The sequence below is a fragment of the Drosophila innubila genome (genome assembly GCF_004354385.1).
Source record: "Drosophila innubila isolate TH190305 chromosome 2L unlocalized genomic scaffold, UK_Dinn_1.0 5_B_2L, whole genome shotgun sequence".
Lineage (NCBI taxonomy): Eukaryota > Metazoa > Arthropoda > Insecta > Diptera > Drosophilidae > Drosophila > Drosophila innubila.
Window position 1 is genome coordinate 595,806 of NW_022995373.1, and position 15,320 is coordinate 611,125.

At 37.0% G+C, this 15,320-nt stretch overlaps 2 protein-coding genes across 2 annotated transcripts; one reads left to right on the plus strand and one right to left on the minus strand.

Moving 5' to 3' along the window:
* Positions 1 to 6,539: 6,539 nt before the first annotated feature.
* LOC117782601 (long-chain-fatty-acid--CoA ligase heimdall) lies at positions 6,540 to 8,782 on the plus strand. Its single transcript, XM_034619620.1, has 2 exons — positions 6,540 to 7,636; positions 7,696 to 8,782. The coding sequence occupies exons 1-2, from the start codon at positions 6,540 to 6,542 to the stop codon at positions 8,669 to 8,671; spliced, it is 2,073 nt and encodes a 690-aa protein (XP_034475511.1). The 3' UTR covers positions 8,672 to 8,782.
* A 1-nt stretch (position 8,783) lies between these two features.
* Positions 8,784 to 15,320, minus strand: LOC117782695 (insulin-like growth factor-binding protein complex acid labile subunit). The gene is made up of 4 exons (XM_034619724.1): positions 14,435 to 15,320; positions 13,768 to 14,361; positions 13,514 to 13,708; positions 8,784 to 8,863 (listed from the first exon to the last, which is right to left on the minus strand). Exons 1-4 carry the CDS (start codon positions 15,293 to 15,295, stop codon positions 8,807 to 8,809), a joined length of 1,707 nt encoding a protein of 568 aa, XP_034475615.1. The 5' UTR covers positions 15,296 to 15,320; the 3' UTR covers positions 8,784 to 8,806.

Below are 15,320 nucleotides of genomic sequence, written 5' to 3' on the forward strand. Positions count from 1 at the left end.
AACAATCTAAAAGCTGGATATATAATAAATGTTATTTGTTAGCTTTATCTATTATCCCACGGAATCGCATCAAGATCGGACAAGAAGAACGGCAGTTATGGCGTATTTAAGTTTAAGTATTAAAGTTTTAATGTAAGTAACGGGTATCTTATGGTCGGGATCTCGACTATAGCCTAGTTTTTTTTTTTAATTTTTTAAATATCATTTAAAACACTGGTGTCCAAAGTAGACTATAAAATACTTTTTCCTATCAAATGCGCTATGAAAATTTATTTTGGAGCCTAATTTTTTCAACGTTTGGACAACACTGATATAACTAGTGGGCCGGTGCTACAGTCGAGCATACTCGACTGTCGGAGACCCCGTACTTACTATGGCAAAAACCAATAACGGAAAAAATTAAATATTTAGTTAACTTAAATGTATATTCTATCAGATTGGTTACGATGTCTTTTAAAACATAATAGATTTTCATACTAAGACTTGATTTTCGCCCGATCGGTCCTATGACAGCTATATGATATATTAAACAAAAAGTTTTCTATGGGCGCTATATGAATATTCTAAAAAATAAAAAAAAAAAAAAAATTGGCATTGTGCACTGTGCGCAAAAAGGACGAGTTTCTTTGTACATAAAAATTACTTTTTGCGCAGTGCCGAATGCCAATTTTTTTTTTTTATTATTAATTTATATTTTTATTTAAGATTTATATATTAAACTGAATTTTGTTCGTCACAATTGCTTTCGTCACTGGACTTTTACCACGTGTAGAGCTTTTTTTTGTGGGATATCAGATGTTTTTGCAATTGCTTTTGCTTTTGACATTGTTACTTTATCATTAATGCAGGCAGATAGTAAAATATACAATTTATTTGTCAAATTTCTTTCATATTAAAAATTATTTTTTTCTTCAATTATAAAGATAACTAGGGTGCTCCGCCCGAGCATACTTTACTGTCAGAGACCCCGTGCTTACTATGACAAAAAAATTTGTCATACTAAGACTTGGACTTCACCCGATCGGTCCTATAACAGCTATATGATATAGTAGTTCGATAAGAACCCACTTTGGCCAGATTATATAAAAACCAAGTTAGACACATATTGTATCAGTTTGGTTATCTCAAAAAACAAAACAGTTGTTCATACTAAGACTTGATTTTCGCCCGATCGGTCCTATGACAGCTATATGATATAGGGGTCTGATTTGAACCAACTTTGGTCAGGATATATAAAACCAAGTAAGATACATATTGTATCAGTTTGGTTACTATATTTGGTTTTTCATACGAAAACCTAATTTTGACCCGATCGGTCTTATGACAGCTATATGATATAATGGTCCGATTTATACCATCTTTGGTCAGTATATATAAAACCAAGTTAAATGCATATTGTATCAGTTTGGTTGAGATATCTCATAAGCCCAAAAAGTTTTTCGTACTAAATGTGATTTTCGACGGGTAATATCTTCCAAGCCCTCAGCCAAAATTTATGTGTCATATACTAAAAAATGCAAAATTTTACGTACTACAATATACTCAAATTTTATAAAAATCGTTAGGGACGTTTTGTGACAAATCGCCAAAATGTAAGCTAAGAAACTTTATTTCACCTGTAAAATGTTACCTGAGTATTTAAGAAAAAAAGGTAAGCCTGAAACACACCTTTCCAATAATATATAGAACATATCTGTAGCTTCTATGGTTTGGAAACTATCAGCGGGATTTAGCGTTTTCCGCTTAACTAGCGGGTAATTATAAAGTCTGTTTGAACGCGTCGATCTCAGAGACTATAAGAGCTAGAGACTTCAAACTTTTTATGTAGGTAGGTAGGTTCCTGGATACCATACGTTCACGGTCAGGTCACGTTTGTTTTCAATTTTGGATGTCACGCCCCCTTCGCCCACAAATCGCACAAAATGGTTTACGGGCGCAATTTTTAAGATATCACTCCTTAACTGAACAATCAGGTGGGACGTAAGTCTATTAAACGACCCTGAAAATTTCAAAGCGATTGACTTATAAATATAGAAGATATTTCGGAATTTACATTTATTTCAATAATTCAATAATTACATTTGCATGGCAAATTGAACGTGCGAGTGAGGCGCGCATAAAGCCAGTTCGAAATATTACCCATTTTTTTTGGATATCGAGAAAGAATCGAGCGATAAGCAAAAATATTATCGATATCATGTAATGAAATTGTTGATGTATAGTTTATGTATATACAAAAATACAATTAGATTAAAATATAATTGTGTTAATATATAAATATGTATTTTTGCATGGCAAACTTCCGTATGACGTCACAATATTCAATATAGTCGGGCAGAAGCTGATTGCTATGCATTAAATTGCATGAGAGGAAACGCGATCATTTTGCAGCACTACTTTTGCATCTTTGCCGAGCAATGAAAGCTGCAAAACAATAATTTTAATTATTAATATTACCGATTCCTCACACATATGTATAATAAGTATCTGCTTATTATCATTGTAAGAAAAAACTTAACAGTTTCTAATTAATTTTAAATACGTTTAATATAATACCGAGTGATATATTAGTTCAGTGGTGCATTAATAACGTAGTTTGCAGTGATAAACACAGTGATTTAAGAAAGCCGAAAGTTGTTCATAGTTTCGCGCTTGTCATTTTTATACCCTGAGACAATTGAAAATATAGCTGCCATAGGAACGATACATCGAAAATTAAGTTTTAGTATAAGAAATTTTTTTTTTTGTTGAGTTATCAGATCCAAACTGATAGAATATGCATCTGCTGATATTATACACCCTGAATAAGTTTGGTTTAAATCGAGCCACTATATCATATAGCTGCAATAGAGATACTCAATCAAAAGTTATGTCTTAGTATGAAAAAGTTTTTTGTTTTTTGAGATATCTTATCAAAACTGTTAGAATATGCATATAAGTTGATTTAATTTGACTCTATATATCATATAATTGCTATAGGAACTATTGGTCGGAAATCAACTTTTAAGAAAGAGTACATGGGCTTAGGGTATCCTACTGTCGAGCGTGCTCAACTGTAGCCGCACCTCACGAGCGGAGCGAGCCGGGGGTTGGCAATTAGCGGAAATCATTTAAATGGAAACTGTTTGGTAATTAGCGTTTTCCCGCTAAACTAGCGTGTTTTTTCAGGAGTCGTAGAACAAACCTATCTAGATTTTCGAAGAGGAATAAATCCTCATCATTAAATCTAAGCTTTTTTAGAGTTTCAATACAAACAAACAAACACACAAACAAACTGACTTTTTATTTCTTTTGAGAAGTCCACCAAAAATTTAATTATATTTTGAACTAGTTGTCGAATTCGGGTGATCGAAGTATCAATCGACGCGTATTTTTAATAATAATTTTTAAAAAATAAAAAATGTTACCAAAAGGCCCCAACAGCCCCACTAGCTGCAATCATTTAAATTTTTCCCCTCCCATTTACACCCCCTTATCACATAATCTAGGTGAATTAGAAAAAGTTTTAGTACGTCATTTTGTTAGTTTGGACTAAACCTTTCGATCGGCATATAAGTCGACCTGATCGGACAGTCGTAGCAAATTGTCAATATTAGCTATATATATTGCTAGACGCCTTTCGCACCCTTCGTGCTGCTTTCGTCACTAGCGCGAACTGCCGCATTCGGCACTGCGCTAAAAGTAATTTTTATGTACAAAGAAGCTCACCCTTTTGGCGCACAGTGCACAATGCCAATTTGTTAGTAAGGACTAAACCTTTCGATCGGTATATAACTTGTAAAAAATATTGCATTCATGATTGTGTAGTTCGCTCCACAGTGCGCTGTATCTGATACACTCTCAATTTACTTACTTATCTTTTGTGTACCGTTACCCATCGGAAACTTCTCTATGTACACATGTTGTGCGCATTGGACACAAATACAAAGAAAAAACAAACGAAATGTGCAACTATTTGTATTTGTAGTTTTAATGCCAACAAGTTACACCCCTTTCCCTTGCCAAAGACCCACTGCACTACATTTTTATGTATTTTTTTTAAGGAAACTACATATTTACACTTGTTTGTATTCATGGGCTGCTGTTCATTGGTAAATAATTTCATAATAATGTTGTTGTTGCGGCTTGACAAATGATAATCCGCAGTTACAAATTGCAACAATTACAATTGGGTTAATAATACATCATAATCGCTGTTGTTGTTGTTTACGCAACAACAATATAGTACATATAAAGCATGTTTGCATGCATACATACATGCATACATACATACACATACATGTGTGTGAGTGCAATAAAGGCAAAGCGGTTTGACATTTTGCAATAAAATAAATTAAACAATAAATTATAAATTTGTACAAAAAATGACTGTTGCTCGAACAGGCGCACATCAATGCACAGTCGGCGATTCTGTTGCCGTTCACAGCAATAGAGAAGTCGACTGCGACGTCGACTGCGACGTCGACTTTTCTGCTACTGCGGCTGCTTCTTCTTTTACTTTTGTTGCTGTTTGTTGTTTGTTGTTGCTGACAGCCAGCAGGGGCGAGCCCACTGTATGCCAGTTTTTCTGCTTCTATTTCGTTGCCTTGTATGTACGTATGTACAATGTACATTGTACAAACATACATACACACATATCTACATATGTACATTTTTATGCATGTCTGAGATTGTATTCGTGTGCGTATTATTCATGTTTGTATGTATGTATGTACATGTGTTTGGAGCGATGTCGAACTGAGTGACCTGTCCGAAGGTGGGCAAGGTGGTGAGTAAAGCCCAACAACCGTTACAGCTGCAGAGACAACAGCAGTTGTACTTTGCTAGTATGAGACTCTCTACCTAATACACAAGTAGGTAGTTCCCATCCCGTTCCCTTTTCGCTCCCTATCTCTCCCCCTCCAACCTTCTCTTTCCATAACACAACAATTCAAATTACTGACATGTCCATACAGTTCGAAGGTCACAGTTCGAGCCGCGATTCCCTATCGGTTGCAGATCAAGGGTTATGCTATACACAAGGATTAAAGAGAACTATGGGGTGATTACAAACACACAAACGTATAGTATACGTACATACATATGTGCGTATTAGTATAAGGGTACATATTTACTTGCCTGTTGATTAACTTAGCTACAACGGCGTAGACCCTAGACTCTAGACTCCTGTAATGCAGGTCTACAGATTGTGGAAAGTCAGGAACATTCTGTATATATTAGTTGTCGATCGAAATGCTTTTCAATTTATATAAATAAATGAAAGCAATTCTAAATGTATAATAGTGAGGAAAATCAAATACAAAGCTACATGTAATCGAAGTAGTTAGTTTCGGAAGGGTGGAAAATAATATTAAAATTAATAATGTTCTTGTGGGGTAGTTAAGAAATGTACTACCATAGAAAACTTTATAAATTAGATTTGTATTCGCTTGCCGAGTGATAATGCATTAAGTAAGCCGTATATAGATTCTTGATCAGGACGGGGTGCTGAGTTGATATAGCCATGTTCGTTTTTGTCTGTCTGTCTAATTTGTTGCCATGCAAATCAGTCTGCCATCTTTGAAGTGATCTTGGCGGTGGAATCGGATGGCAAGATCGCTCAAAAATCAAAACAATTCCACAGATTTTGTTTTTGGTATATTTTGTATCATAAAACTGTTAAAACTGTTAACTGTCAATTAAAAAATTGAATACAGGGTCAAATTTCTTGTTATATCTCTAATTACTTGAGCTTTGCGTTGATTAACAAACAGTCAGTACATAGAGATAACCTTAACACCCTCGGATCGTATTCTCACTCTAGCTTCGCATAAAATATTTTACAATTTTTTTTAATAAATTATCTGATGAAACGAACCATCTGTATGTTGCACTGTTTCTAGAAAGCATTTCTTAAAATCAGACTTCTTTGTTTTTTGTTTTTTCCAATTTTGTTGCCTTTTTGTGTAATTGAAGACACCTTGAAGTATTTGCTTACACTTGGAACTCCCTTATCTCTTAGGATTTCGTCGAGTTGTCGGCTTTGTTTATAATTTGCAAGTCATATGACGCATGTAAGTTGTAAGATTATTATTGAAATATGTAGATTGTAAGTAAAGTTTGTTCTTTTGATTACATTAAGCACGACTTCTCTGAAAATAAGAGCTCTGATAGGCTCTATAATGACATGTTGTTCATCAAATAAAGTACACCGACAACTGAGCTGAGAAGGTAATTTCTAAGTGTTTCGAAATTTGGAATCCTTATCGTGAAGCCCGTCGTTAAGCCGTCCGTTAAAAAGCGGATCCAGATTGTGAGTAATTTTCGAGCCTGGTTCTATCAGACTGGTAGCGATAAGATGTCTAAGGGTCAGTCAATGGTACTGTAGATCATGGCACACTTAGAACCAGACATGGGCTCTGTAAGAGATTACGAAAACCGCTTAATGATTGGGTCGCGTCATTGCCTGCCTTATCAAACGCAGCAAAGTATCGGGGAAGAATGACTTAAATAGAGACCTGCCAGTTGCCTGACAGTTTATTCATTTCAACATTTTCAACATGAACGACGTGACTCTGGAGCGGAATAACATCAGTGGCAAACTAAAGCACGCAACGAGCTATACGAGCACCTCGGTTAATGAGGCCGTCAAGCTGCGTAAAGCTGAGGATGATCCCATTGAGCCGCAGACCATACCGTCATACTTTCGCGAAATATGCCAGAGGTATGCGACTCTGCCAGCTTTGGTCTGGGAAACGCCAGAAGTGGGTAAAGATGTCTGGAAAACAGTGACTTATGCAGAGTATGAGCACAGTGTGGAGGAAGCGGCGTTGATGTTGATCCATGTGGGCCTGGAGGAGCGCAGTTCAGTGGGCATCCTTGCTTTTAACTGTCCCGAATGGTTCTTTACCGAGTTGGGAGCATTACGTGCTGGCGGCATCGTGGCTGGCATCTATCCAAGCAACTCCGCAGAGGCAGTTTTTCACTCATTGGAGACCAGCGATGCGACAGTCTGTGTTGTGGATGACGACAAGCAAATGGCAAAACTTAAAGCCATCAAGCATAGACTACCACGTCTCAAGGCCGTCATACAGCTACATGGACCATATGAATCCTTTGTGAACCAGGAGCCTGGATACTATAGCTGGCAGTATCTGCAGGATCAGCAGCACATCTATGGCGATGAACTAAAGGAGGAGCTGCTGCGTAGGGAAAATGCCATATTTGCGAATGAGTGCTCCATGCTGATTTTCACCTCTGGCACCGTCGGCATGCCAAAGGCTGTGATGCTGTCCCACGACAGCGTCATATATGATACGAAGGTTGTATCGGCGAACACGGACAATGCCGTTGAAGGTGGGGAACGTTTGGTCAGCTATTTGCCACTGAGTCACATTGCGGCCCAAATCTTTGACATATTCCTGGCCATGTCGCATGGCGGTTGTGTCTACTTTGCCGATAAGGATGCCCTTAAAGGGACACTAGTACGCTCCTTCCAGAAGGCCAGACCCACTCGCATGTTTGGTGTTCCACGGGTCTTTGAGAAGTTTCAGGAACGTCTGGTTGCTGCCGAGGCCAAGGCCAAGCCGTATTCCCGCATGCTGTTGGCAAAAGCACGGGATGCTGTCGCCCAGCATCAACTGACAACAATTGCTGGGTAAGTTTGAACACAAACTGTTTTAAATCTTCATCTCTAATATGTTTGTCCTTTGATAGGAAACAATCTTCGATTTACAGCATGGCCAAATATTGGCTGGCGTCTCGTCTGATCCGTCCCATACAACAGATGCTGGGCCTGGATCAATGTCATATATTCTTCACAGGTGGTGCCCCAGTCTCAGCGGAGCTAAAGCATTTCTTTTTGGGCTTAGACATGCCACTGGGTGACCTCTACGGCATGTCGGAGACAGCCGGAGCCATAACTCTACATTTACACATCAGCAATCTGTATAGCTCCGGTACGCCAATCCCTGGAACGGAGGTAAAAATCCTTGAGCCAGATGCAAACGGCCAAGGAGAGATTTTGATTCGTGGACGTTCCAATTTCATGGGCTACCTCAATGAACCTGGAAAAACTGAGGAGGTTATAGAAGAGAACGGTTGGCTGCATACCGGGGATTTAGGTTCAGTAGATAAGTTCGGAAATGTTGTCATCTCGGGCAGACTAAAGGAGCTGATTATCACGGCCGGTGGCGAAAACATTCCACCCGTTCACATCGAGGAGTTGATCAAGCGTGAGCTACCGTGTGTAAGCAATGCTTTATTGATCGGCGACCATCGAAAGTATTTGTCGGTGCTGTTGGCTCTCAAGACAAAATCAGATCCGGAAACGGGAAAACCATTGGATGCGTTGCGTGAGGAGACTGTTGAGTGGTTGCAGGGCATTGGTCTAAATCAGACACGTCTTTCTGAACTTTTCAACATTCCCGCTGATTTGCACCTGCCCAACGATGCAAATGCTGTCTCCGCTGCCCTGAAAATCAATGCGGACTCCAAGCTCTATGAAGCTCTTGAGGCTGGTATCAAGCGGGCCAATAAAGAATCAATTTCGAATGCTCAGCGGGTTCAAAAGTTTGCTCTAATTCCTCACGAGTTCTCATTGTTGACTGGCGAACTTGGACCCACACTGAAGATCAGGCGTAATATTGTTCACGCCAAGTATGCACAGCTGATCGAGCGACTTTACAAATGAAACAGCGTTTAGAACTTAATTTAGCCTTAAGTTTTAATGGTTGACCATCGATTTTACACATTTGTTTAACTACCGCAGATATTTACTTATAAACTACGTACAAGAAACTAAGTATTGCATTTATTTTCTTTATTACTATCGTTCACGATCGTTTTTCAAGCGTTGTGATTCCACATCAACTTTAATAGTATTCTGAAATTGAAAAGAAAAGAAAGACTTAGCCATCATAAGATCAGCAAAATTTTCTTTAACATGTTAAAGGTGGATTGGCTTAAAATTATTCTGAAATTAATATTTAGTATTTCAAAAGGAAATTTTATAAATTTTATAACTTTATAAGGGTGCGAAGGCGACTATCACTGCGGACGGCAGTTCGCGTTAGTGACGAAATCATCACGAAGGGTGCGAAAGGCGACTAACAATATATACAGCTAAGTTTTTAAAATTTGCTACGACTGATCAGATCGAGCTTTAAACCGATCGAAAGTTTTAGTCCTAACTTATAAAATGGAATACTAAAACTTTTTCTAATTCGACTGGGTCATGAGACACGGGGGTGTAAGTGGGAGGGGAAAAATGTATATGATCGCAGATTATGGAGCCGTTGGGGCGTTTTGGTAAATTTTTTTATTTTTTAAAAATTCTACTTAAAAATACGCGTTGATTGATACCTCAATCACCCAAATCCGATAACTGGTTCAAAAGATAAATAAATTTGAAAATTTTAGTGGACTTTTCAAAATGAAATGAAAAGTCAATTTGTTTGTCTGTTTGTCTGTTTGTATCAAAGCGCTAAAGAAGCTTAAATGTAATGATGGGGATTTATTCCTTTTCGAAAATCTAGAAATGTTTGTTCTACAACTTTTTTTAAAAACCGCTAGTTTAGCGGTAAAACGCTAAATCCCGGTAAAATCGTAACCTCAACAGTTTCCAAACCGTAGAAGCTACAGATATGTTCTATACATCATTGGAAAGGTGTGTTTGAGGGCTTTTCTAAAGTACTCAGGTAACATTTTACAGGTGAAATAATGTTTTTTAGCTTACATTTTGATGATGTTTGACAAAACGGCTCTAACGTTTTCTGTTAAATTAATATGTTGTAAAACGAACAATCTCGCGTTTTTTGGTATATGAAATATACATTTTGGTTGAGGGGTTTGTAAGATATTAAGTGAATAATTACATTTTTCTATCGGTCGAAAATCACGTTTTAGTACGAAAAACTTTTTGGTTTTATGAGGTATCACAACCAAACTAATACAATATGCATTCAACTTGGTTTTATATATCCTTACTAAAGTTGGACCAAATCGGACCACTATATCATAAAGCTGTCATAGAACCGATCGGGTCAAAATTAGGTTTTAGTATGAAAAACTTTTCTGTTTAGTGAGATATTTTAACCAAATTGATAGCATATGCATTTAGGTTAGGTTTAAAAATCCTGACCGAAGTTAGTTCTTATCAGACCACTATATCATATAGCTGTCATAAGACCAATCGGGCGAAAATCAAGTTCTACTGTGAAAGACTTTTATAATAAATCTTAACCAAACTAATACAATATGCATTTAACTTGGTTTTATATATCCTGACCAAAGTTGGTTCAAATCGGAGCACTATATCATTTAGCTTTCATAGGACCGATCGGCCCAATATTAAGTCTTAGTATGAACAACTTTTTTGTTTTACGAGATATCGTAACCAAACTAATAGAATATGCATTTAATTTAGACTTATATATCCTGACCAAAGTTGGTTCTAATCAAACCACTATATCATATACCTGTCATAGGACCGATCGGGCGAAAATCAAGTCTTAGTATGAAAAACTTTTTTTTCCATAGTAAGTACGGGGTCTCCGACAGTAGAGTATACTCGACTGCAGCAACGCGAGCGAAGTGAGCATGGGGCGAAGCAACCTAGTTTTCTTACAATTAAAGAAACAATTTTTTTTAAATATGAAAGAAATTCAACAAATAAATTTATATATTTTACAATCTGCCTACATGAACAGTCGCATTTACCAGAAAACATGCTCCCTAAACAAGTTTCACAAAAATTTTAAGCCAACGAAGATGAGAAATTAAATTAAAACTATCTAATAAATTAAAATAAATTGTATTCACTGCTTTTGCAGTTGCAAATTCGCTAAACATCTCATGTATTTCTATTAAAAAATCTGACAGGAGCAGAAAAGTAGCACAAAGTAGAAGTCTCTTTTTATGATTCATGCTCAGGTATCATGATACAAAAAATTTGGTATTATGATACAATATCAGTGCTGGTCACCAGAAGTATCAGAGGTATTACAAAATATTTCGGGGAGCAAGCGTGCCTGGTGAATGCGGTCAATAGTAAAGTTACAATGTCAAAAGCAAAAACAATTGCAACAATTTCTGATATCACACCAAAAAAACTTTACACGAGGTAAAAGTCTAGTGACGAAAGCATATTCCAGCAATAAAATTTCTGATATCCCATTTTGTGACAAGTAAGTGAGTGAATGAATGAACTGGTCAAAGAATTTTATATATATAGATAACATATTAAAATTTGGTGTCAATAAATGTTAAATGTCAATTTTTCTTTAATCGCCTAAATTTACCTGAGCAATTTAGAAAAAAGTGCAAATCCCTCAATTTTACCTCTCCAACGATATATAGCACATATCAATAGCTTTAATAGTTTGAAAACGGTTTTAATTTAGCAAACTTTAACAAACTTTTCTAGATTTTTATAGAGGAATAAAACACCATCCTGAAATCTAAAATTTTTCAGTGGTTTGATACAGACAAAAAAACTGACTTTTCATTTCATTTTAAGAATTCCACTAAAAATTTCAAATTAATTTATCATCAGAACCAGTTGGTTGATAGAGGTGTCAATCGACGCGTATTTTTGATAAGAACTTTTAGGAAATAAAAAAATTTTGCCAAAAGACCATTAGCTGCAATCATTTAAATTTTGCCCCTCCCTCTTACACCCCCCTATCTCATGAACCAGATGTAAAAGTTGAAGTATAACATATTGTTAGTTTGGGCTAAGCCTTACGATCGGTATATAACTCGATCTGACCGGACAGTCGTAGCAAATTTTCCATATTAGCTGTAAATATTGCTGCTTTCGCCACTAACGCGAACTGCCGTCCGCAGTGATATTGAGTTTACAGAATAATGTATGTTAACCAGAGACCGTAAATAATGATTTTTTTTTTTTTAATACAAAAAAAGACGATATGATTACATATTCTTGATCTATGATTTAATACCTTTCGTATGATTTATCACATGTCGAAAAGTTTAACACAGAAGCCATCAACTATTGTTGAGTTTTATTTTGAGCGAAAAAAATCAAAATCATTTATAATCCTTATTTTTTTAGTTTTATTTCTTTTTTTTCAAAAATAATGAGTATAGGTGAAGAAAATCGTAAAAAAATATTATATAATCATTAAAGCGTCATTTTTTAAATAAAACTTACTAGTCGGAAAGGCTATAGATCCCGACCATAGGCTACCCGTTACTTATTTCAATTAAAAAAAAGTACTTTATAGAAATTTCTTGTATTGCATTGAAACAATAATTCGCCATTTTGATGCGATCTTGATGCGATTCAGTGGGATAATAGAAAATTATTAACAGAAACTGTGGGTGTGGTGGTTTTTCGCGATTAGCGGGGCAAAGGGGCGTGTCAAAATTTAAAAATAAACTTGACCTGCGTGAGTTCTATAAAAATCTGTGAGCAGAATTTGGTTTCTCTATCTCTTACAGTCTATGAGATCTAGGCGCTCAAACGGCTATGGCTATATTTAATAAAGAATATATATACTTTCTAGGGTCGGAGATGCCTTCTTCTCCCTGTTACATGCATTCCAAGGAACACAATATACCATTTTTCTTATTTTTTTAAGTAACGGGTATAACAACGATTACGGTCCCTGATATTAACATTAAATTATATTATGTTAACATTATTAACACAGCATTGATATACCATGTCAAACTTATATTATATAAAGTTAACGAATGCTATTATAACAATAGCATAACCTGCCAGTATAACATTAACATTTGCTGTAACCTGCAGCTACCCTCCATCCCTCGAGACAGTTTGCAAAGCACAACTTATTTGCTTAAAATCTTGTTTGTTTATTATCCGATTACAGCATACATCATAAAGATGATAATCCATACGTATGCTGAATTTGGCAATTGTGGGGCGTGGCAAAATTTTGAAGCAAACTTGATCTGCGTGCACAACATAGCCGCACTGTCACCATATTTGGTAAATAAATAGCTCTTATAGAATCTGAGATCCAGGTGATTATCCATATGACAACAATTTTTGGGTACCGAGCTAAAATGGTTCAATGGTTCACGTTCTCTATTATAACAAAATTTGTATACTTGTGCTAGAATTTTTAGACGACGTTGCCAACAAAAATAAAGGCATTGAACCCCTCAGCGTTTTAAATTTTAGCCTAGAAAATAGCTAATAGTTATAATTGAATAATCGATGCTACACTTTCTGGAAGCAATGTAGAAAATTAAATTAAAATAATCTCATATTGTTATTAATCAGGTAATTGAAACGCTGCTGCGTTTATAACAACAAATCGTTCAATTAATATAAAAATGTATTCGATAATAACAACTAATGGAAGTAGAAAAGTATCACAAAGTGGCAACTTATATTTATGATACATACTCAGGTATCATAATGAGGTATCACAAAAATGATGAGGGAGCAAGTGAGCCTGGTGAACGACCCTAATGACTCTCTATATTCGCTTTTTTCCCTAAACTAATACAACATCATGAATATACACACAGAACTTACCACACCCCTAGTATTCTTGTGATTTCCGCTGTGTTCCTTGCGATCCATAAATCGTTGACCCCAACGTAATCCAGCAAAAGCTAAAGCAATGGCGACCAACATCCAGATAATCACTGATCGCGAATCAAAGCGATCTGTGCGTATTTTGGGCCAAGTTAAAGACGGTGTCAACGGTATTACATCATCACCACTTGCCTATATTCATGGTATTATGACAAGAAATTTGCAGTTAGATCACAAATTCATTGACTCACCTCACAGTTGCAGCTGTGCACCTGCTGTTGTCGGTCCACGCCGACATCCAGTAAAACAATGGATTGATCTCGTTGTCCATCAAAACAATCGACACCACGGACATTCAACAAATCATCGGTCCAGGCGCTCAACATGGGCCAAGAACGATTAAAACCCAACGTGGCTGGAGGCGTTCTCAGCATATTCCTTATCAGCCAGGTACAATCCCAATGATTATCGGCCAAATTCACATGCTCAAAGGATACCAAACTGCTCAAGTTGAGCGACTTTATGTAGTTCGAACTGAGGTCAACCCGAAGAGCCATGCGGTTTAAGGCTGGTGACACATGCTGTAGCCAGGAGGCTTCCTCCAGTTGATTCCCAGCTAACTTAAGCTGATTCAAATTGATCAAGTGACTTAAAAAAGTGGGCTCTAACTTTACTAGTTGATTATGTGCGATGTCAATAACCTTGAGCTGACTTCCTGAATGAAATAATTCATCTGGCAGGGTACTTAGACCATTAAAGCTCATGTCCACCTGCTGAAGAGTGCTGAGCGGTTTTAGGCAGTCTCCATTAATGTGGACTATGCTGTTATGACTGACATTGAGACACTGTGGATTGAGATAAGATTAGACACTCGTATCTTCTCCACGACTTTTCACATTTCTATTTTTTCTTTCTTACCTCTAACGAGTCCAAGCCGCTAAAACTATCATTATGCAGTTGCTTTAGAGCATTATAGCTCAAATCCAAATGCTGCAGTTCAGAATTTTTAGCAAATCCCGAAGAATCCAATTTAGATATTAAATTTCTAGATAGATTCAAGTGTACCAATCGTGCCAGGCCACGCTCTTGAAGAAATTGAATGCTACTTATTTGATTATTTTCGAGTAGCAGAGTACGGAGATATGTGTTGCTCTCGAAAGAGGCAGATTCGATATGATTAATCTGATTGTGCTGCAATGTCAGACTATAGAGGCGGTGTAGGTCCTGAAAATATATACTTTCAATCAGCTGAAGGTGATTCCCATTCAGCTCCAAATGCTTCAAATGGAACAAACCATAGAAGGAGTCCAGCTCCAATCGTTCGATAAGATTGTGACTCAAATTCAGCTTTTGTAACTGTGGATACCGCTTGAAGCTCTTGGCGGGCAGCTGTTTCAATAGATTATAACTAATATCCAGTGAAGTCAGCGCTACCAGTGGCTCTTCTGACCAGGACTTGAGTTCATGAATATTGTTGTGGGCCAGGGACAGGGATTGAAGTCGTGTCAGACCGTGCAGCGCATAATCCTCCAATTCTGTTAGAGACAAGTGCTGCAACTCCAAAGTTAACAGCTGACTGTAGCGCATGAAGAATGCGTTCTTCAACTGTGACAGACTGCAATTGCTTAGGGTCAACGAGGTCAGCGCCTCCACGTTCTCCAAATCATTTAGCTGTGTCGTAGTGCACTTGTTAAGCCTCAGCTGCATAGGATCTGCCCTTATTGGCGCACAGCACTGTAGTACCACCAACAGACGGAGAAAGAACATTGTATGCCACATTTCGACTAAGACTAAAGCTCCTCAT